Source organism: Podarcis pityusensis, assembly GCF_964106645.2.
Source record: "Podarcis pityusensis genome assembly, chromosome: 16".
In the NCBI taxonomy this organism is placed as follows: Eukaryota; Metazoa; Chordata; class Lepidosauria; order Squamata; family Lacertidae; genus Podarcis; species Podarcis pityusensis.
The window spans coordinates 29,255,039-29,278,867 of NC_138041.1; the positions used below are offsets into that span (position 1 = coordinate 29,255,039).

The 23,829-nt window shown below is 42.1% G+C and overlaps 1 protein-coding gene across 2 annotated transcripts; it reads left to right on the plus strand.

Annotated features, from left to right (window-relative positions):
• The first annotated feature begins 1,843 nt into the window (after window positions 1-1,843).
• On the plus strand, window positions 1,844-22,039 carry TOP3B (DNA topoisomerase III beta). Of its 2 annotated transcripts, none has more exons than XM_080985114.1 (17): window positions 1,844-1,963; window positions 3,038-3,169; window positions 4,118-4,224; window positions 4,376-4,450; window positions 5,685-5,881; window positions 6,591-6,789; window positions 8,238-8,351; window positions 9,394-9,484; window positions 9,824-9,978; window positions 10,830-10,935; window positions 13,138-13,284; window positions 14,759-14,932; window positions 16,139-16,267; window positions 18,105-18,254; window positions 18,375-18,475; window positions 19,388-19,589; window positions 21,524-22,039. In XM_080985114.1, exons 1-17 carry the CDS (start codon window positions 1,894-1,896, stop codon window positions 22,003-22,005), a joined length of 2,631 nt encoding a protein of 876 aa, XP_080841240.1. In that variant the 5' UTR covers window positions 1,844-1,893; the 3' UTR covers window positions 22,006-22,039. The 2 variants fall into 2 exon arrangements, with proteins under 2 accessions (XP_080841240.1, XP_080841241.1); XM_080985115.1 differs by having other exon boundaries at window positions 6,591-6,747.
• The last annotated feature ends 1,790 nt before the right edge of the window (window positions 22,040-23,829 follow it).

The window sequence follows — 23,829 nt, forward strand, 5'->3', positions numbered from 1 at the left end:
GACCCGGCAGTGGAAGCCTCGGCAATGGCCGCCGCTGCCGCCGCCTTCTGAGGCCGCCCCGCCGGGTGAGTAGGGCCGCCTGCCTCGCCTGTGTGGGGAGAAGGAGCGGAGAGATGTGGGGTGGGGGACATTTTGAAGGGGGTGCCAGGGGGCGCTTCTCCAAGGCCCCGCCCCGCCATGCGCTTCCACGCTGGGCCGCCTTTTAGCGTGAGCTGAGGGAGGGGGAGAGGCAGGGAAAATGACGTTATTATTATTATTATTATTATTATTATTTTGAAAACCCCAAGCAAAACCCCAAATTCGTTTGGCGTCGCCGTGGAAGCTGCTGATTTCTTTTATTTGGAAACGACGCCTTTTTCAATCCTGGTAACAACTTTAAGAGAGAGGAGAGGCCTTGCAGGCAAGGCGGTGCAGCGACTTACTTCCTCGGTGCAGGGGAGGAGGGTATCGTGTGTATCTGAAACTTGACTACACGCGAAGCGCGACTGTCCACGCGAAGGCCTCGTTTACGTGTTCGCTTGGAAGGAAGTACGGCGGGATTCGGCGGGCGTTTTCTGCCTGCTTGCGTAGCATTGCAATATGAAATGTCGTATACAGGGAGGCAAAATTAACAGGGTTAATATATTGGATGTGTGTGTGTGTGTGTGTGTGTGTGTTTTTGGTCAATGATGCATTTTGACTTATTGTAAGCAATATTATTATTATTATTATTATTATTATTAATTATTTAAAGGCAAGGTATATTGGAACTGACATTTAAAACATTAAGGCCGCAGTCCTGTGCGCAAGCATTGGAGAGCCACCCTTCCGCGGAAATCAATAGATGACTGGAATTATTAACAGCACATTGTGTGTGAGTTCTACAGATATTATTTAAAAAATAGGATTACCTAATTTGGACCTTTGGAGATAGGGAGGCTTAGAAATTAGAATAAATATGGGTGTTAGTTTGAATTATTACTTGCCTGGTGAATATATTCCAGGACAGATAATGATGGTTTTTCAATGTGCATACATAAAATGCTCCTAATAGAGTCTACAGATCTGTTAAAACATGCCTGAAACATGAGCTTGAGGAGAAATGTGATGTTTATACTTACACCAATCTTTGCAGCATCAGGCTATGAATGGTTCTTGGGGTCTCAGTACTTTTGGCTGGGCATGTATCCACTGAGAGTGGAATGCATGGTCTGCTGTTGAATTTTGACAGTTCCTGAAATCATTTCAGAGTTGCAAAATGAAGTCTTCTCCTGTCTATTTTGCTGGTTTTCTCACATATCCAGTCTTAATAAATTTATAGAACAACTCTGAACTAAGTTGCAGTAGACTGAACTCAGCTTTAATATGCATGTTTTTACAGGCATTTAAAAAGCCAGTATCATCGTTCCCATATTTTATTCAAACTGGAGAGTTAGCAAAATGTTTGCTCAACCAATAATCTTTGCTATTTTCCTTTTTAAAAAGAGATTAGTGTTACTTCTCCTTATTTTTGAGTATGGCAGCTCCATAGAATTCCCATCAAGTAAGCTCTACATAAAATGGAATTAACCTTTTTTACATTTATGTGCAACGTACTATACATATTTAAATTCCATGGGGCTTGCTTCTCGGTAGACATGTATAGGGGCTGAACTGTTACTCTCATAATTTAGCTGGAAGAGACCTTTAAAAAGAAATCACTGTACTACACACTGGGATTTGTGAAGATGTGAATACTGGGTGATATATAGTTGCTTTTCAGTGTACCTGTGAAACAAAAAAATTGAGAGGGGAAATACTGAATCTCCAGGTCACCAGTCCAAATAAGTGATAAATAAGATTTGTTTTCTCTCTTTAGGTTGACAAGACAGAATTTTCTTGAGATTTGATTACCCTTTTCACTACCGGCAGAAGATGAAGACGGTTCTTATGGTAGCAGAGAAGCCTTCTCTGGCTCAGTCCATAGCCAAAATCCTTTCAAGAGGTTAGGAGGAATCTGCATCCTTTTTCTTTAAAACTCTTGCTTGTTGTTTTAACAGTATTTTTGTAGTAGCATTTAAATCAATTTGGTCTGGAATCCCATTCACACAACTTGGGAGTAAATCCCCATTGAATTCATAATAGCTAAAGCAGGTTCAAAAGTGGTATTCCTCTGAAAATCAGAAAGGAGGAAAGTGAAGAAAGGCTGTAGACTTTATGTCCTGCTTGTGAGCTTCCTGCTTAGAAACAGGATACAGTAATCCCTCATTTTATTTGGGAGTTCAGTTCCGAGGGTTATGCACATACACAAAAATTGTGTATAGCTCTCTGCCTTGCTTGGGACGCGACCTGCACACTTTCAAGCATGTCACCTTCAACTGTGTATGATTGAAATTGCACGTCAAATGCTTGTAAAATGGGAGGCTATTGTATTAGATCAGGGCCTGGGCAAATGTTGCTGGACTACAACTCCCATCATCCCTAAGCATTGGCCATTCTGATGGGAATTGGAGTCCTACAACATCTGGAGAGCCTCACATTCCCCACTACCAAAGTAAGAAAACTTGTAGTGTTGTCCTCCTCCCATTCCTATTGAAAGTTTCCCAAACTTGGGTCTCCAGCTGCTTTTGGACTACAACTCCCATCATCTCTAACTAGCCGGGCCCAGTGGTCAGGGATGATGGGAATTGTAGTCCAAATACAGCTGGAGACCCACGTTTGGGAAATCCTGGCCTAGATAATCCACCAGGGCCTCCAAGGCAGTTTCTGTTCTGAAGTGTGACAGGAATTGATCCGGGAGATCTGCTTTCTCCAGGAATACTTGGATTTGGTTGCCACCCATCGATCACCCTATTAAAATGGAAAATGAAATACTGGATGACCGTCTAATTTACTACATCCAAATACGTCCTCCCTCCTATAGTGATTAAGTGGTCCAAATGCAACTGTAATTTATTTTTCCTAAACAATGCTTGCCTTCCTTTATTCCCAGGACAAGATTAATCTCTGTCCAAAAAAAAATGTAACATGAGACATTCTTAATATCTATTGTTACCATTAGCTTCTCTTCTTCTTGTAGGAAATATGTCCTCTCGCAAAGGGCTGAATGGGGCATGTTCAGTGCATGAATACACTGGATCATTCATAGGACAAAGTGCCCGTTTCAAGATGACATCTGTCTGCGGCCATGTGATGACACTGGATTTTATAGGTATAGCATCACCTATTGACTACTTCACACTTTTATTTAGTGCTGTTGTTACTTGAGGCCAAAAAAAGTGGGCAAGAATTTCTGCAGAGCTGACTGAAATGTTTAGGAAGCTGAACCCTGACACTTTCCGAAAAAGCCAGCATCCTACTGGCATTTAAGGTGCACATCCAGATCAGAAGCTCAGCTTGCTAAAAACTTCCAGCAATTTCTCAAGGATCAATTAATTACTAAAGCAGTATAAATCATAGTTTGCCTCCAGACCAGAATTAGAAACCACAGTATGAACAAAGTTCTTTCTTTTTAAAAAAAAAAAAAAAAACCTTGTTTGGAGGCAAATAAGGATGGCAGTAACCACTGTTTGCCCAGTTCAGATGTTGCAACACACTATAGTTAGTGTTAACCAAGGTGTGATAGAGGGAATTGAGGATACGCAAGGGAAAGAAGGTGTGTGCGAGATGGAGGCACAACCCCAACAATCAGACCGTGGTTTTGCCTTGATGTTTCACTGGGGCATTGTGTGAGAATCAACCCTTAGATTGGAAGGCAAAAGTAGACAATGTTACCTTAGCCATCACCTTTTATATACCTGCTTCAGAGAATATAACTGGTTGCCAGAGTGATCTTTTGTACTTGTCAGATAAAAAATACACATACCTCTGAGCTACATAAGCGTCATCCTCTAAGACCATTTATTCTTTTGAGGGCCACTTTCCCTTGGGGGTAAGCAGTTGGGGGCCACATACCGATAGTGTGTGGAGCCATTCCTATATTTTTCCTCTTCTCCCTGTCCAGAGAGCTGCCAGGGAGGGATAAAGTTGTGCTCGCCAGAGGTCCAAACCGATCTCTTGCAGAAAATTCTGGAAATTGCCTACTCCTGCTCTAAGGTAGATAGCCACAAAAGGCTTTGAAGATAATGAGACCTGTATTTCATTCTGTTGCCTTTCACAGGAAAGTACAACAACTGGGATAAAGTGGATCCAGCTGAACTTTTCAGTAAGGCCCCTACAGAAAAGAAAGAAGCAAATCCTAAACTCAACATGGTGAAATTCTTACAGGTATTTGCTGTTCTGAGGGTTTTGTTTTCGTTTGTGTTTTAAAAACAAGCATTACATTTGTCTTTGAACCATGCACATTTATTTATCCTGTTGTATGACACCCAGTGACACACCTGCCTTCTTTACAATAACTGGACCATGTGTACTTTAGGTGGAAGGGAGAGGTTGTGACTGTATTGTTCTGTGGTTGGACTGTGACAAGGAAGGTGAAAACATCTGCTTTGAGGTAGGATTCCTGTGCCCAATTTTTATTCATTATTTAACTGCAACATTTGAGTTGGTATCTATGGATTTAAACAGTTTCTTTTACAGTGGTGCCCCGCAAGACGAATGCCTCGCAAGACGAATAACCCGCTAGACGAAAGGGTTTTCCGTTTTTCGATGTGCTTCGCAGGACGAATTTCCCTATGGGCTTGCTTCGCAAGACGAAAATGTCTTGCGAGTCTTGAGATTTTTTTCGCTTCCCCCCCTTTTTTCTAAGCCGCTAAGCCGCTAATAGCCTTTTAGCCGCTAAGCCTTTAATAGCCGCTAAACCGCTAATAGCGCTAATCCGCTAAGCCGCTAATAGGGTTGCTTCGCAAGACGAAAAAACCGCTAGACGAAGAGACTCGCGGAACGGATTAATTTCGTCTTGCGAGGCACCACTGTATAGTTTGTAGAAAAATTCAGGTCTTCTAATCCAGAAAACTGGCAGGTAACCTGTCTGTTGTGAATTCATATAAACAATATTCATTTTGATATTTTACTGATGATGATATGCCCCAGTGTCTCTGCATTGCCAGTAAACCATGGTTTATTATGGCATACAAATTGGTCCATTGTACTCCTTAAATCAGTATTATTATCTCCCTACTGCAGATGGGGAGGCTAAGACTATGTTGGCAAAAGTTGCTTGAGTGAATTCATTGCAGATGAAATTGGATCCAGGGATTCCCTGATTTGTAACTGGGTTTCTTAGCTCATAGAGAAATAAATGGGCAAAGCATTTTTCCAGTCCAGAAATCTGCTAAAACCTATGTTGAAACCGGTAAATGTGAAAGGGTTGTTGTGTGAATTCTGCCAGACTTCCCTCTAGACTTGAAAGTGTAGAAATGGAGGACTAAGATACTCACATTTCTTGTTACGACCTGGCCTCCCTATTTTTCCAAAGACCTTTCTCATGCTACAGCAGCATTTTGAAGAATGGCGCCACAATCCACAAAGTGGATTGGTTTTCTGTGATAAAAGACCTAAATTTCTGGAGGCACCTCTCTCAGGAACTTCTGTTGCGCAAGCTTCATTGAAATCAATGAAAGACTCACAGTCATGATCTTGAACAACTCCCATTTGTTTCCATGGTGCTTGCAGAGGAAATGTTCCTATGGTGTACCTATTGACTTCATAGGCAATTGAGAGTGGATGTGTCTAATTTACAGCGTTTTTACTTTAATTAAGAAGCATTCTCTGGTTTCATCTCGTAGGTCCTGGATGCTACTGTTCCTGTGATGAATAAACCTCGTGGCAGTGAAAGGACTGTATACAGAGCCAAGTTCAGTTCTATTACGGACACAGACATTTGCAATGCCATGAACAACTTAGGGGAGCCCAACCACAATGAGGCTTTGTCAGTAGATGCCCGCCAGGAGCTGGATCTGAGAATTGGCTGTGCATTTACAAGGTATCCACACAGCATCCAGAGCGCTGCAGTTTCCTCATGCCTGATGTACAAGGAAGATTATTTCACACTAAGTTACTCAAAAAGAATCACACAATACCATTCGCACTTAACACTAAGCCAAACTATGACTTAAGGCAGACATGTGAATGTGTGGGTTCCTGGAGAAGGGATCACAGCTGTGTGGTCCTCCCCCAGTCCTCTTGCCATCACCCTACCTAGGGCTAAGCCCTGGTTTGGGTCAGCATGTTATCTGAACTCAGGCTCATAGTCTGGAGTAAGGCATACCACAAACTCGGGTTTGGAGAGCATCCTAAACCAAACCATAGCTTAGTCCTTAGTAGTGTAGCTGGACTGGGGAAGGAATGCAGCAACTATTCTTTCCCTGGGAACTCGTATGTTCATGATAACCTATGGTTTGGCTTAGCATTTATGTGTGAACTGGGTCATTCATTGTGCAGATGATGGCCACTAAAAAAAGAAGAAGCAGTTTTAAAACAACACATTTTAAAATTATAAAATGTAAGAATCACATCCAGTAAATTTTGCATGTGACATTTACGTACAAGATCACTGAAACACATTTTAGATGGTCATGATCTAACAATATTTCCTGAAATGTTAGATATATGTAGATCATTGGCATTAAATAGGTTTCATTATCAGCATTGAAAACTAATAGCTTACCTTAATTTCTTTATCTTTCTCATAGGTTTCAGACAAAATACTTCCAGGGTAAATACGGCAATTTAGACAGCTCACTAATCTCCTTCGGACCCTGTCAAACGCCAACTCTAGGGTTTTGTGTGGAGCGACATGATAAAATCCAGTCTTTCAAGCCTGAAAATTACTGGGTGTTGCAAGCCAAGGTTAGTGATATAGAGATTCCTGTCTCCCTGAAACTAATTGTGGTAATAACTGAATAAGAATTTGCTTCTGTCCACGTTATTAATATTAATTGCAAAAAAGAAAAGCTTAGCCCAGGTTTCAGAATTGTGTTAAAAATTCACAGGATCGAGTTGTATCCAGTGGTAGCTTCTATTATCACAAGGCAGGGCCACCCATTTTTACCAATTGCAGCCTTCTATGCCATCTCTGATCCAGAGGGTCACCCAACCTTGAGGGACTGGTGACAGCCAGGTGTTCCACCCTACAGAAGAACTCCGCTAGCCAAATCCATGATTCAATGCAAGCCTTTAAAGTGGACCATCTTTTCATGGAATATGCTTCAGGTTAGATATAAGATCAACTAAAGTAGCTGTAAGGAACCTTTGGCCATCCAGCGGTTACTGAACAACAGCCCCCATCATCCCTGACCATTGGCCACGCTTGCTGTGGCTGATGGGAGTTGTAGTTGGGCTACATCCGGCGGGCCAAAGGTTCTGCACACCTGAAGTAAAGGGTGTTACAGTGCAGCCACCATAGAAGTGGAAAAGCACCGGAATGCTGAGACTGTACAGAGTACCTACCCATGGACTGGGACTCTTTTAACAGGCAAATTTGACAGGGCTTGAAGCAATGATGCTGGAGGCTGGGATGGAAGCTAAACACGAACAGTTTCAACTCCTTGCCTCAGTTGCAGCAGCAATTCAGTTTCTTATGTCTTCTCAGTTCTTCCCTCTTCGCAGAAAATTTGAATTTTGAAGTATAACAAACAAATCCCTGTGTAACTGAGATAGTTGCAAATGGGTTTGTGACTTAAATACAGGACAGTCTTAGTTCTGTATACCTGAAGGAGCATCTCCAAGGGCCTTCTGGCAGTTCCCTCACTGCAAGAAGTGAGGTTACAGGGAACCAGGCACAGGGTCTTCTTGGTGGTGGCGCCAGTTCTGTGGAACACCCTCCCATCAGATGTCAAGGAAATAAACAACCACCTGACTTTTAGAAGACATTGAAGGCAGCCCTGTTTAGGGAAGTTTTTAATGTTTAATGCTGTATTGTGTTTTTGATATTCTTTTGGGAGCAGCCCAGAGTGGTTGGGGAATAAATTTATTATTATTATTATTATTATTATTATTATTATTAATGAAGGACCAAATTCATTAGTTTCAAAGGGGCTGTATCATGAATCACAAACAAATTGTAGGCCACCTTGGCAGGAAAGCAGTGTACAACTCTAGTGAATGAATTAAATAGAAAACTGGATCTTTGTCTTGGTAGTGTGCCATCACAAACTGGTTTTGTCTGCTGTTAGTCTTGGGAGTTTGGCATTTCACAGCATGCTGCTAAGGGCAGCATCTTAGAATAAGCCACCTCAGTGGTTCACTTTGGCTTCTCCATTATGTCTGCTCCAGAACAGGTTACTGCTGGAGAAGAACAGAAGATACTTTAGCTTTTCTGTTTATTTTCTTCCTGCCAGGTTAGCCATGAAAAAGACTGCTGTCTGACACTCGAGTGGGACAGAGTGAGGGTGTTTGACAGGGAAATTGCTCAGATGTTCCTAAACATAACAAAGGTTGCGAAAGAAGCGAAGGTAAGGCTATGAGAACGTTGTACACGGGCTGAATTCTGGTTTCAGAACTCCTGTTGTTTCACTGTTAAAAGTTCAAATAATGCCTTGCATCTTCTCTCATCTGGAGGCCAGAGATCTCGCTCTCAGAATAGAAAAGAAGGTGGGTGTCTTATCCTGGCATCCAATGAAATGTGGGCATGTTTAAGAGGGTGTGTTAAATGTAGGAGAGGAATTGCTCAGGAAGAGCAAACAGTCTTCTGTGCATTGTGGATTTTGATGGGGACATTTACCAAGACCTTTCACACACACGCTAGGATCCACAGGCACCACTTTGGCAACTCCTGGAAACTGTTTTCAGTTACTGTATGGTACCTAAAGAGTTGGAACTAAAAGTACAGTGGTACCTCGGGTTAAGTACTTAATTCGTTCCGGAGGTCCGTTCTTAACCTGAAACTGTTCTTAACCTGAAGCACCACTTTAGCTAATGGGGCCTCCTGCTGCCGCCGCGCCGCCGGAGCACGATTTCTGTTCTCATCCTGAAGCAAAGTTCTTAACCCGAGGTAATATTTCTGGGTTAGCGGAGTCTTTAACCTGAAGCGTATGTAAACCTGAAGCGTATGTAACCCGAGATACCACTGTATTGTACCTTGGCTCCCAAACACCTTGGGAGTCAAACGTTTTGGCTCCCAAATGATCGAAAACCGGAAGTGAGTGTTCCGGTTTTCAAATGTTCTTTCAGAGCAGAACATCCGACATGGCTTCCACGGCTTCCGATTGGCAGCAGGAGCGCCTTGGAAGTTGAGCGGACTTCTGGAATGGATTCTGTTTGACTTCTGAGGTACAACTGTACAATAGAAACATGTTGTTAGCTTCCTCATCTCCATACTAAATTGGTGAGAGAGAAATTTAGCTCACAATTCTTTACCAATGTGCCTGAAAGTAAGCCCAATTGCACCTAATGAGACTTCCTTTCAAGTAGGCATGTATAGGACTGTGTTATTGGTTGGCCTTCCCTTCTGCTTCCCCCTCATATCTCACCAAGGGACTTATTTCTGTGTTGTAGATCGAGTCTGTGAGTAAGAAGGAGAAGGCTAAGCAGAGACCTCTGGCTCTGAATACTGTAGAGATGTTAAGAGTTGCCAGTTCTGCATTGGGTAAGTATGTGGCCCAGTGGTGTCCATCTTGTTTAGCTCACAGCTCAGAGACTTGGGCCATTGCTGCAGTGCTTTGTCTGCAGAAAATCCTGGGTTCAGTCTCTCACAGCACCTGATGCCTGATGCTAAACGGAGACTTTGGAGAGTGAGTTCTGGTTGAAACAGACAGCTTTTGGCCAACTGGACAAGTAATCTTATCTGGTACGGGGCTGCTCTCTACATTCTGAATTGTGGAAAAGATTAAATCTGGAAAAAAACTTGTGACTCTAAACATTTGGTTATTAAATAAGATCATTGACTTTTTAATTTTTTAAAAAAATGTAAATATTTTGTTTCTAGGAATGGGACCACAGCATGCCATGCAAATAGCTGAACGGCTTTATACACAAGGCTATATCAGTTATCCTCGAACAGAAACTACCCACTATCCAGAGAACTTTGATCTGAAGGGCTCTTTGAGGCAGCAGGCTAATAATCCTTACTGGGCTGAAACAGTAAGTTTTTATTTCTTTTATGTTGTTGTTGTTGTTTAGTCGTTTAGTCATGTCCGACTCTTCGTGACCCCCTGGACCAGAGCACTCCAGGCACTCCTGTCTTCCACGGCCTCCCGCAGTTTGGTCAGACTCATGTTTGTAGCTTCGAGAACACTGTCCAACCATCTCGTCCTCTGTCGTCCCCTTCTCCTTGTGCCCTCCATCTTTCCCAACATCAGGGTCTTTTCCAGGGAGTCTTCTCTTCTCATGAGGTGGCCAAAGTATTGGAGCCTCAGCTTCAGGATCTGTCCTTCCAGTGAGCACTCAGGGCTGATTTCCTTAAGAATGGAGAGGTTTGATCTTCTTGCAGTCCATGGGACTCTCAAGAGTCTCCTCCAGCACCATAATTCAAAAGCATCAATTCTTCGGCGATCAGCCTTCGTTATGGTCCAGCTCTCACTTCCATACATCACTACCGGGAAAACCATAGCTTTAACTATACGGACCTTTGTTGGCAAGGTGATGTCTCTACTTTTTAAGATGCTGTCTAGGTTTGCCATCGCCTTTCTCCCAAGGAGCAGGCGTCTTTTAATAGATCTTTTATAGGTCTGCTATTTATTTGAAAGAGCATTGTGAAGAAAACGGCACCTTTTGCAAACTGCTACGCAAACCGTGAGAAATATAAAGGGCATGATCCGGCCACAGTTGAGCTCTCCTAAAGTACCATTGCTTTCAGTGAGCTTTTTAAAGCACATGCTTAAATGTTTCCCACTGAAACCAGTGGAAGATCACCGAACCTTAGACCGATTGTGGTCATGAAGTAAAATCTGCATTCATAACGTACATATGCTTTCTTTTGGTTTTCCCCCTAGGTAAAAGCATTACTGTCAGAAGGTATTAACAAACCAAGGAAGGGTCATGATGCTGGTGACCATCCCCCAATAACACCGATGAGAACTGCCACGGAAGCAGAACTAGGTGACTGATTATTCGGAAGTCTAAACACCTAAAGGCTGGTTACCATTTTTTAGACCTCATGGAAATTACTGGGCCTGCAAGCAGTTATTTACCCGAGGGGAGGGGAGGGCATGGCCTCGTAATGCAGTAAAGTTGACTTGAAAGTATTTTTCTTTTTCTTTTTTTTTAATATGATATTTATTCCAAGTTTAAAATTACAAAAAGAGAAAAAAACAGTACAAAATACAAAGAAAAATTTAACCATAACAGAGCAAAAAGTAAAAAGAAAAAAGAGAACAATAAAATAGAATATAAAAAAAAGCAAGACAAAAGATATAAAAATGCATTAAATTAAAATAAAACAAAAACAGATTAAACCTTTACATAACTTTTTCCCTTTACTTATTTCCTTGACCTCCTCTCACCTCCCAATTTTGTATTCTAGTTCAGATCATTTTTTCAGCAAATCCTTCCAACCTTATTTTCATTTACGTATTTTAATTTAAAATATTATAATTAAACATCCTCTGTTTCATCAATTTCATCAGCTCATTTTTGCTTAATCCTTTATATCATATCTACCAAAACTGCCTAATTTTCTTTTTCCAACATCTTTCTAACAGTCTTTAATATTACAATATTTTTGAAGATATATTTTAAATTTTTTCCAATCTTCCAAATATTTTTCTTAGCAGTTATGATAACTTCATAAGGCTTAAATTTTCTCTCAAATACTTTTTTTTAGTATGTTTATGAGCGTGAATGACGCCAGTTGTTAGTCTCAATTATTTGGGCTACACATTGAGAGTTAAAGTAAAGGTAAAGGTACCCCTGACCATAAGGTCCAGTCACAGACGACTCTGGGGTTGCGCGCTCGTCTCGCTCTATAAGCCCAGGAAGCCGGCGTTTGTCCACAGACAGCTTCCAGGTCATGTGGCCAGCATGACTAAGCTGCTTCTGGTGAACCAGAGCAGCACACGGAAATGCCATTTACCTTCCTGCTGGAGCGGTACCTATCTATCTACTTGCACTGGCGTGCTTTCGAACTGCTAAGTTGGGAGGAGCAGGGAGTGAGCAACGGGAGCTCACCCTGTCGTGGGGATTCGAACCGCCAACCTTCTGATTGGCAAGCCCTAGGCTCTGTGGTTTAGACCACAGCACTACCCGCGTCCCCAGAGTTAAGATAGTACCCTTTAAAATGGTAAAGCAGTCCTTTTTCTAGAACTTTTTAAAAAATATATATTTATTTGGTTTTCCAAATTAAAATTTTACAGTCACATTATCCAATTTACAACATAAAAAACAAGATTCCAAGGAATCTCTTGGACTTCCCTCCTCCCCTTTGCGGGTCCTATTGTTAATCATTTCCTCTTGCATCTTTTATGATAATCCAAATCTTTTACCTCTCCATTGTGTCCAAAATTCACCATTAGACTACAGGTGATATTCCAATCCCACTAATGATTTTAACTGTTTGCAATGTTTTTTAAGATAAGTTACAATTTTCCTCCATTCCTTATTAAAATGTTCTTCCTGATTTTGGATTCTCCCGGTCATTTTGGCCATTTCGGCAGAATCCATCAATTTGATCTGCCATTCTTCTCTGGTCGGGACTTTATCTTCTCCTTTTTCTAGAACTTAAAGCAGTCATCGTTGGTCTCACTTGTATTCCTTCCTGCTAAAGCAACCTAGCTTGCATGCAGAATATTCTAAATTCAATCCCTAAAGCAACCTAGCTTTGTATGCGGACGATTCCAAGTTCAATCCCGGCTGTGTCCAGATTTGGCTGAGAAAGACTCTTTAAAACCCTTGAGAGCCCCTTCTGTCAGTCAGCGTTGACACTGCTGGGTACATGAACCATTAGTCTGACTCAGTATAAGACAACCCTGTGTTTCTTACATCTCAACTGAGAAGCCATAAAAATGAAAGATTGGTATTGAGAGTAGGCCTTCCCTAGTGAAAGTGGGAAATTAAGTGGCAATCCTAACCCCAGTGACTTGAGAGTATGCCCCACTGAATTCTTTAGGACTTACTTCTGAGTAGACATGGTTGGGATTGTGCTGTTAAGCTTATTTTGGCGCAGAATCATTATGGATTTGGAGGCATAAGGATTTAACGAAATGTACATGAATAAGTTAGCATCTTCCCCCCTTAGAATTTGCCTTTCCTCCTGTTCTTCTAAAGTGGTTTGCAAACTGGAGTGAAAAATATCTGTATTTCTAGGTGGTGATGGATGGAGATTATATGAATACATTACAAGGCATTTCATTGCCACTGTCAGTGCTGACTGCAAATACCTCCAAACTACCATAGCTTGCAGCATTGGTCCTGAACGTTTTACCTGTATAGGAAAGACTGTTATTTCACCAGGTAAGGAAGGAGTAAAGGAATGTGTATGTCTCGTTCTCCATATATTTCTCAATTCAGTCATATTTTTAATCCTTCTGTGCATTTGTGTTTATTGCTCACACAAAGTGGTACAGAAAGTATGTAAGACCAAATCTCACACTAGCCTCCCTATAGGGTTGTTGAGAACCACTGGTTTTACCTTTATAAGTTATGATATCACCTCTGTGTGTAAATTTATATATCACTTAGTATTTCTGCTGCTTGGGTTATTGTTGGGTAGAGTTTCTGAGCTAACGAGCAAGACTTATCTTCAATCTATATCTCAAAATTCTCCCATTGGTACTATTTGCTGAAATCTAACCGCACCAGGACCCAATATTTGGAGACACTTACCTTTGCCTCCCTGAGAACTGCTTTTACAGCTCTCAAACAATGCCTGCGCCCGTCTTAGGTGGAAGATACAGGAAAATTCCAAGGCATTTTAAGATTCTGTATTTGTGGGGTAGGTGAAGTAGAAGATCTTCCCCATTACATACTCCATTGTCAGCTCTATCAAAACCCCAGAAAGAGATTTTTGGAATAGATGTTGGCACCGCTACAGGGACAGAACCCTGAAGTGAAAATATGTTGGCTATTGTCTGACTGCTTGTCACAAATAAAGCAGTCTTATTTGCAAAAGCCACTTTGTGCTAGTCACACTTTGTGCTAGTCTTTGTGCTAGTCACATAAAAGACAACACTGTAGATTGTGCAGGGGACTCATTAATTTGATTTATTGTAAATGGTTGCTTATTTCTGGATCTTTTAAAATAGGTTTTATTGGATTTGCTGGTTTTGTAACTGGATTTGTAATGGCTTTTAGTCCAGTACAATAAAAATAAATGATTGATTGAGTTTCTGTGCCTCTGGAAAATGAAGTCAGTGAGACTTTCTAGTAACTTTGGTATATAATATTTTTTTAAAAAAAAACACATCAACAAACACCACTGGAGTCTTTACAGACACCAGGTACCATCTTTGTATACTTGTCCCCCGTATGATAACATTTAATACTTTCTTACCCAAAACTGGGGTTACAGTCATACCTTGAAAGTCAAACGGAATCCGTTCTGGAAGTCCATTTGACTTCCAAAACGTTCAAAAACCAAATTGCAGCTTATGATTGGCTGCAGGAAGCTCCTGCAGCCAATCAGAATCCGAGGAAGCCCCGTTAGACGTTTGACTTCTAAAAATAGTTCGCAAACCGTAACAGTCACTTCCGGGTTTGCAATGTTTGGGAGCCAAAACGTTTGGGAACTAAGCTGTTTGAAAACCAAGGTACAACTGTATGATCGAATACATCTCACTGGGATTTCAAAACGTACTTAACTGGGGGTCTGACTTGTGTCAGAGCTGGATGGGAACCAACCAGTTAACCTCTAGCCAGAGGCCAGTTGAGATGTGGAATTTTTAGAAAGCAACAATCCTGATTAATCAGAATTTTAACTTTGCTACAGGTTTCACTGAGATTATGCCCTGGCAGAGCATTCCACCCGAAGAGAGTCTCCCCATCTGTGAGAGAGGCACAGTCTTCCCTATCAGTGAAGTTAAGCTGCTGGAGAAACAAACTAATCCTCCTGACTATCTGACTGAAGCAGAGCTCATTACTCTGATGGAAAAACATGGCATTGGTAGGAAACGGAAGGGAACAGATCACTTTCTTTCATCTAATAATGAACTGGCGTTTCTTCAAATATTGCTGTGTGTTGGAAAGAGTGGGAGATGTCTGTATTGGAATATTAATATCATGCTCACATAAAATACTTTTTTCTTTTTGCTAAAATCCTGAAGTTCATCAGCTGGAGTCAGGTGCAAAATGGTGGTTCAAAGCGGCAGACTTAGGGTGGTAGTCACCTCAAGTTTTCAGACCCACTGAAATGAACTTCATGGCAGCAAACTTACCATAAAGCTGTGGGGCATTATCTTGTGGGAGATGACCCCAGGAGGAATTAAACTTGGTACTTTTAACGAGGGACAGCGAATGCAGTACAGTGGTACCTCGTTTATTCATTCTGGAGGTCCGTACTTAACCTGAAACTGTTCTTAACCTGAAGCACCACTTTAGCTAATGGGGCCTCCTGCTGCTGCTGCGCCGCTGGAGCACAATTTCTGTTCTCATTCTGAAGCAAAGTTCTTAACCCGAGGTACTATTTCTGTGTTAGCGGAGTCTGTAACCTGAAGCGTATGTAACCTGAAGCGTATGTAACCCGAGGTACCACTGTATGTTTAAACTAATTTGGTGTTCAGGAACGAGAACTCTGAACTCAAAATCCCCAGCATTGTGTTTGCGACCACTTCATTTCTTAGATTGTCAAGTTTGTGTTACTGTTTCGTAAAAGCTTTTCCTCTTATTTTGGCCACTGCTTTGTGTCTGGACTTTTTATTTTAAGGAGCAGGAGACCTGAACTCGTGAGCCAAAGGAGAGCAAATATTTAGAGAATTGGGGTGTATACACAAAGAAGGGATGAACATGAAGCTTTCCATTTTGGAACTTGGAAAGTCTGAGGGAATAGAACAATAGATAAAAAGTGGATGAAGAGATTGAGGCTACAATCCTTTGCACACTTTACTTGGAAGTTCAGTGGAACTTCCTTTCTATAGGAATGCACTGTGAGCTACAGATCAAGTCCCCAGTTTGAATGTTGCCTCTGCTATGAACTCACTTGGTGGTCTTAGCCAAACCGCTCTCTCTCTGTCTCCTTGCAATATGGGGGATAATAATATTATTGAATATTAACCTTACCAGGTTACAGCTTGATAATGCACATGAGCTACTTTGAACTCTTTTAAAGTGCACTACAAATGCTAAATGGTATTATTATCATCACTGCTATCAGGAACGGATGCCAGCATTCCAGTGCATATCAACAACATCTGCCAGCGCAACTATGTGACAGTAGAGAGCGGCCGCAGACTGAAACCTACAAACCTGGGCATTGTTCTCGTGCACGGCTACTATAAAATAGGTTGGTTTGTGACTGCTTTTCTGTACAATTTTTCACAACTGGAGATAATAGCTTCCATAGAGCTGAGACAGTTTTAGGGCAGTGCCTCCAGTTCTTCCACACATGGGCACTCAGTCAAGGAGGGCACCTTCTCAAAATCTGCAAAACTCTTGTCCACCTTTGAGAAAAAGGCATGAGGGTTCTAGGATCCAGAATATGGCAGCTAGACTGGTGACTGGGAGTGGCTGCCGAGACCATAGAACACCGGTCCTGAAAGACATACATTGACTCCCAGTATGTTTCTGAGCACAATTCAAAGTGTTGGTGCTGACCTTTAAAGCCCTAAATGGCCTCGGCCCAGTATACCTGAAGGAGCCCACCCCCATCGTTCAACCCAGACACTGAGGTCCAGCTCTGAGGTCCTTCTGGTGGTTCCCTCGCTGTGACAAGCCAAGTTACAGGGAACCAGGCAGAAAGCCTTCTCAGTGGTGGTGCCCGCTCTGTGGAACGCCCTTCCATCAGATGTCAAGGAAATAAACAACTATCTGACTTTTAGAAGACATCTGAAGGCAGCCCTGTTTAGGGAAGGTTTTTTTTTTTATAATTAATATTTATTAAAGTTTCAGAAAAAATAGAATCACATTAATAAAAAAGAAAAATTTAAAGATAAAAAAAGAAAATTACACAATACAAAATACAAAATACAGAAAGATAAAAGGGAAAAAAAACAGTTAAAAACAATTCCGTCTTTTCATAACTTCTTTTACATTTACCTGTTTCTCGGACTTCCTCATACCTCCCTCTTTTGTATTCCAATTCAGTTTGTTAGTCCAGCAATTTCTTTTCCTCCTTTTTAATCCCAATCCTTAATCTTAATATATTATAACATTAAGTTTTTACCTATTAAAAACCAATTTTTCCATTCTTTTAACCTTTTTAGTCCTAATCCTTAATTTTGATATGTATAACTTTAAAGCCTGTACAGCTAGAAGCCACTTAACTTCAATCCAACATCACTCTAACATTCTTTAATTTTGCAATATTTCTGTAAATAATGTTTAGGGAAGTTTTTAATGTTTGCTATTTTATCGTGTTTTTAATATTCTGTTGGGAGCCTCCCAGAGTGACTGGGGAGGCCCAGCCAGATGGGCAGGGTGTAAGTAATTAATAATAATAATAATAATAATAATAATAATAATAACTGCCAGTACTAGTAGTACTACTAGTACTACTGCTACTACAATTACTATAGGACCCTCATGCCTCCTTCGCAAAGCCCGGCACTTCTTACCTGGCTTTGGGAAGGCTGGAGAGGGTGTCAAATTTTAGCCTTGCACAGGGTACCATATCACCAAGGTCTGCCCCTGCACAGGAACAAGAGTCTAGCCGAAGGAGAAGTTTATTTTTAAAATGCCGTTTAAAAAAACCTCTCTACATAATAACATTGCTGGAGGATATAGTCCATCAGATGGAAACATGTCTGAACATGGATACAGCTCAGTTGGTTAGACCATGGTGCTGATAACACTCAAGCTTGCAGGTTCAATCCCTGTATGGACCAGCTGCATATTCCTGCATTGCAGGGGGTTGGACTAGATGATCCTCAGGGTCCCTTCCAACTCTACAGTTCTATGATTCTATGATTCTATGAAATGTTAGCAAATGCTTTTAGACGTTAGGTGCAGTCCACCGACATCGCCTGCACAAGAAACGTGAAATAAACGAGAATTGCCCTCAGGGAACAGTATGCTTTTGCACAGATTATTTGAATTGGGCTCATGGCAGGGAAGATCCTGGCAGACTGACCTCTCTGTACACCCAACCTGAATATTTGTTCTACCTCTGGTTTTCCTCTCAGATGCAGAGCTTGTTCTCCCCACAATCCGCAGTGCTGTAGAGAAACAACTCAACCTTATCGCCCAAGGTAAAGCAAATTATCACCAGGTCCTAGAGCACACCCTGGATATCTTCAAAAGGAAGTTTCACTACTTTGTTGATTCAATTGCCGGTAAGGGTTTTTCCACTCTCGAATCTATCTAGCCTTGCGTGTTGAAATCAGGAAGCAAACAAAGCATGCAGTTGACATTTCTGTGACTTGTTTTTTTTTTTTTTTTTTTTTGTTTGGCAGGCATGGATGAATTGATGGAAGTGTCCTTCTCACCGCTTGCTGCCACAGGCAAGCCCCTTTCCCGCTGTGGAAAATGCCATCGTTTTATGAAGTATATTCAGGTAATGTAGAATTTAAGAATTGTTCCACAGTTCTCTGAAGTACTGACCACAACTCTGCATGTTTCATTTTCTTTTTAAATACAGTGGTACCTCGGGTTACAAACAACTCAGGTTACAAACACTTCAGGTTACAGACTCTGCTAACCTCGGGTAGTACCACGGATTGAGAACTTTACCTCAGGATTAGAACAGAAATCGCACCATGATGACGGCGCAGCAGCAAGAGGCCCCATTAGCTAAAGTGGTACCTCAGGTTAAGAACAGTTTCAGGTTAAGAACAGACCTATGGAACAAATTAAGTTTGTAACTCAAGTTACCACTGTACAAATATCAGGCCACTGAAGGAAGAAATGCATCTGGCCTTATACTTATTAAAAAGCACTCATTTGGGTATTCTGCTTTTATAAAGGTTGTAAGAGTGCTGTTTTGCATCTTACATTTCATAAGTGGAATGAAATATATATATTTACCTTAACTCTTCTTTATAAGCTGAGCACTGTTAAGACTAAGATAACTTATCCAGAAAGTTAAAACTTTCTGCCTTTAGGTTTCTGAGTCTTACACTGTTTTGAGTCTCTTAAAATGATAACCGACACTTTGAATTGTACCTGGAAATGGACCAGTATCCAGCGAAAGTACTGTAATGATGGTGCCATATGGTCCAAAAGCTGGCTTCTTTCAACACTCTACCCCCTTCATTCTGGAACAGCTGAACTGCCCAGATACTTTTCAAAAGCAGTCTCAAGACAAAATAACTCGATAACAGGATTTTGTAGGCAGCAGGTGAGACCTGCAAGGTCAATGACATTCAATTTAGGCTTTACCCCTTGCCAAATGAAGAGGTCTTTTGAGTAAGATGACGAGAGGCAAAGCCATCACCTTTCTTAATGTGTTTTCCTTAATTCTTTGTAGGCAAAGCCGAGCCGTCTGCACTGCTCTCACTGTGACGAGACCTACAGCCTTCCTCAGAATGGGGTCATCAAACTCTACAAAGAGTTGCGATGCCCACTGGATGACTTTGAACTGGTGCTGTGGTCCTCTGGGTCGAGAGGGAAGAGCTACCCGCTGTGTCCTTACTGTTACAACCATCCCCCTTTCAGGGACATGAAAAAAGGTTAGATTTTCTACAGTGAAAGATACATCGGCTTGGTCCTTTTTGTGACACATTTTAAAATAATAGTCTCTCACAATTTTTTAAGAAGAAAACTGCTGCAGGTGTCATTCTGACAGCTCTGGAGAACATACTTGAAAAACCATATTTTGAGTCTTAGGATCTCTACTGATGACCAGAATTTCACTAAAGGGAATGTGGCCGCAAGTCACCCCTATGCTTAAAATTGTATCAGAATTGTGTATACATATGTTTACTTGCAAGTCAATCAAGGGCAAATAGATTTCTGACTTGTATTATTACTATCACTACTACTACTACTCCTACTCCTACTACTATTAAATCTCTGGCTATTATTATTATTATTATTATTATTATTATTATTATTATTATAGTTAGTTAGTTAGTTAGTTGCTTTATTTTGCCCAGGGCAACCCAAAGCAACTTACAACCAAATCTATATGTATATATGCTTCTGAGAGTACAGTTTCACTTATAGGAATTAACCGCTTAGGAGCATTCTCATGAGTCAAATCTGTAGGGGTTTTAAAAAGATTTCCCACAGTTAGTAAACGAAAGCTTAGATGGACTCTGCTGTCCATAAAGTGTGATCTGTTTTCTACTTGCTGGGCAGAAGAAAACACTCTTTCCTCCCTGTAGAAGAATCCTAAATCCAGCCATGGTTGATCTTCATCTCATACACAGGGCTTTTAGGAATTTATATGGTCATGAGTGCATCACAAACCACAGAATATATGCTCTAATGCAGGGGTGGGGAACCTTGGACTAGGGGGCCAAATAGTGTCCTCCACGCACATCTACCCAGTCCTCAGAATCCAGTCCACACATTCACTCTGGACAACATCTCTCACCACCCGTCCTCTCAGAGACACTCCATCCCTACTTTTCTCAAACTTCTGCTGTTGTTTAAAACTGTCATATCATCTTCTCGGTGTTACTGTACCCCCACTTTATTCAAACTTCTGAGGCTGTTTAAAACATCCACTTCTTTTCCTTTTAGCATCTCTCCCTTCTTGCTATACTCTCACTTCTCCCTCTTCCATTCTCAGCTGCCTCACATGAAAGATGGAGAATGCAGAGCCCTCAAATATTCCATAGTAGTTTACTCAAACTTCTCCCATTATTTAAAACCACCACTTTTGGCCTCTCAGTGGCCTCCTTCCCATTGCCATGGCCACTTCAGTTGTGCAACCTGCCTTCACTTTTGCTCCTCTACCCCAAAATCCAGGATTACGATGTTGCACTACAAAACCTACTATTGGAGCTGCATGATGACATCCTTAGGTTTTTATTAAAGAGAGAGAAAGTGAGAAATCCAGCTTGCACAATGAGAATAAAGATGCAAAGCATGTGTCAGCTTTCAGAGCTGCCTAACTCGCATAATTTGGAATTTGAAAGGTTAAAGGTAAAGATAAAGGGACCCCAGACCATTAGGTCCACTCGTGACCGACTCTGGGGTTGTGGCGCTCATCTCGCTTTATTGGCCAAGGGAGCTGGCATTTGTCCGCAGACAGCTTCCGGATCATGTGGCCAGCATGACTAAGCCGCTTCTGGCGAACCAGAGCAGCGCACAGAAACGCCGTTTACCTTCCTGCCAGAGCGGTACCTATTTATCTACTTGCACTTTGACGTGCTTTCGAACTGCTAGGTTGGCAGGAGCTGGGACCGAGCAAAGGGAGCCCACCCCGTCGCAGGGATTCGAACCGCCGACCTTGTGATCGGCAAGTCCTAGACTCTGTGGTTTAACCCACAGCGCCACCTGCATCCCCTTTTGAAAGGTTAGGTTACACAAATTATTGGGAAATAGGTTGTTTTGCAGAACTCTGGATGCAGTTATTTCCCCTCTCTCATACAGAAGGGGCCAGGATGTGAGTTGCAAAGGTCCCTCACGGTCTTTGTCGCTCCTTTTCCTCCAGGAATGGGCTGTAATGAGTGCACCCACCCCACGTGCCAGCACTCCCTGAACATGCTTGGAATCGGGCAGTGCGTGGAGTGTGAGAACGGCGTCCTGGTGCTTGACCCAACCTCTGGGCCCAAGTGGAAGATGGCCTGCAACAAATGCAACGTGGTCGTGCACTTCTTTGAAAACGCCCACAAGGTACGGGTGTCGGCCGAGACCTGCGAGTCGTGTGACGCCGCGCTGGTGGACGTGGATTTCAATAAAGCCAAGTCCCCCCTCCCCGGCAATGAGACGCAACACTCTGGCTGCGTGTTCTGCGACCCCGTCTTCCAAGACCTGGTTGAACTGAAGCACGCGGCGATGAAGCACCCCATGCATCGCGGAGGGCAGGGGAAAAGGCAGGGCCGGGGAAGAGGAAAAGGCAGGAGGCCTGGAGGGAGGCCAAATCCGAAGAAACCCAAAGACAAGATGGCCGCTCTGGCTGCTTATTTTGTATAATGACCCATTGAGCAATAAAACGCCATACAATGTCTGTGTCGCAGTTCACTTGGCCAGCGCCTCGTAAGCACCATAGAGCGTGGCTTTGTGTTGCACCTATAACAGGAAAGACTATAATGGCTGGGGACTTTTCATTTAGGGAGAAAGGAGGTGTGAGGGATAAAGCGAGGAGGGAGAGGAGGGGACCGTTGGCTGCCCTCTTCCGCCTAAGTAGGGCTCATCCTGTTGGGAGTCGTTCGCAGCCCAGCTGCTGGCCATGGCCAAGGCCAGAAGGTGCAGAAAGTGATGGTCAGCCCATCAATTTCCTCTTCAGATACCTACAGAATAGGTCCAGAGTTCAGGTGTGGCTGTATGAACAGGTGAGCATGAGGACAGAAGGCTGTATTATTGGATTTGATGAATATGTGAACTTGGTTCTGGGATGATGCTGAGGAGAGTCACAAGACAAAATCAAGGAAACAGCTGGGTCAAATCATGTTAAAAGGAGACAATATTCCTCTTCTACAGAGGAAACTAGAAATGGCTATTGAGTCTGTTTTGCTTATTAGTTTAATCTTTAAACCTATAGAAGAAAATATGCAGTGGTTTAATGGTATCACTCCGAATTCTACCATTGGTGTCTGAAGAGTGAAGAATGAAGCCAGTTACTTAATTTGTGCTTGCATAATTTTCAGTAACTTTGGTGTTGAATTGTAGTTCTTTATAAATAAAACTTTTTGTAAGTAAAAAAAAAATTAGGGAGAAAGGAACATGGTAAGAGGTCTATAAAATTTGTGCAGGATGTTGAGAAAATGGGCAGAGGAGGTTTTATACCTCAATGCAAAGGTAATCAAATGAAACTGATAGATTGGGGATTTCAAGATAGACAAAAGGAAGAACTTCACATGTCGTGCAATGTACAGAACTCGCTGCCACAGAATTCGGCGATGGCCAGTAGCTTGGATGGCTCTTAAAAGGAGGTTAGACAAATTTGCGGAATAGCATGCCAATGGCTGTTAGTCATGATGGGATGTTATCCAGTGTTCTTTGTGGACGGGTGAGTTTTAATGATGCATCGAATGCAACAGTTGCACTAGCGGAAACTTGTTGCGTAGCAAATGGCCGAGTGGGAAATATACCACTAAGTGGCTGTAACTTAGCACTACATTGCATACAGCTGTACAGATTTCCAGGTTCAGAAACAGTAGTCCTTTAAAACCAGAAACCAGGGAGCACAACAAGTTTTAATGTATTTTTAACCTTCTGTTGGAAGCCGCCCAGGGTGTCTGAGGCAACCAAGCCAGATGGGCAGGGTAGAAATTATTATTATTATTATTATTATTATTATTATTATAACAGGGGGAAACTATTCCCTCCATGGCCTGCTTATGAGCTTCAGAGGCAAGAAATGTGATGCAGAATTAGATGGCTTCTTGCTCTGACCCAGCAGAGGTATTCTTAACGTCTGGTTATTCTCACTTTAAATGTTTGTTAACTGCTCTTCATTGCATCGGTAGTTCCAGAGGTTGGGTGCATGAACAATTTTAAAATACAACGTTCAGAGTAAAACACATGCAAATATTCACAATGCCCAGCAAAACAACAATGGACAATAGATTCCAGTGTTAATACCCAACAAACAAATGTATATTCAGCGGGTGCCGAAACTCACCAAGATCAACGCCAGTCGTATATCGGGGAGGGGAGAGACTCCCATGCTGGTGCAGCCAACGAGAAGGCGTAATGTGCTTCAGATAGATCTAACACTACTAGGAGGGGCTTCCCCACAGATCTTAACACTTGGGCAGGTCTGTATGGGAGAAGGCATTCCTTCGCTTATGTTCG

Excerpts from the sequence above, each read along its gene's own strand:
- TOP3B (XM_080985114.1), top strand. The coding sequence starts at position 1,894 with ATGAAGACGGTTCTTATGGTAGCAGAGAAGCCTTCTCTGGCTCAGTCC. Across the intron at positions 4,225-4,375 it reads ACATGGTGAAATTCTTACAG|GTGGAAGGGAGAGGTTGTGA; the intron begins GTATTTGCTGTT and ends TGTGTACTTTAG. Across the intron at positions 18,476-19,387 it reads GTTTTATGAAGTATATTCAG|GCAAAGCCGAGCCGTCTGCA; the intron begins GTAATGTAGAAT and ends AATTCTTTGTAG.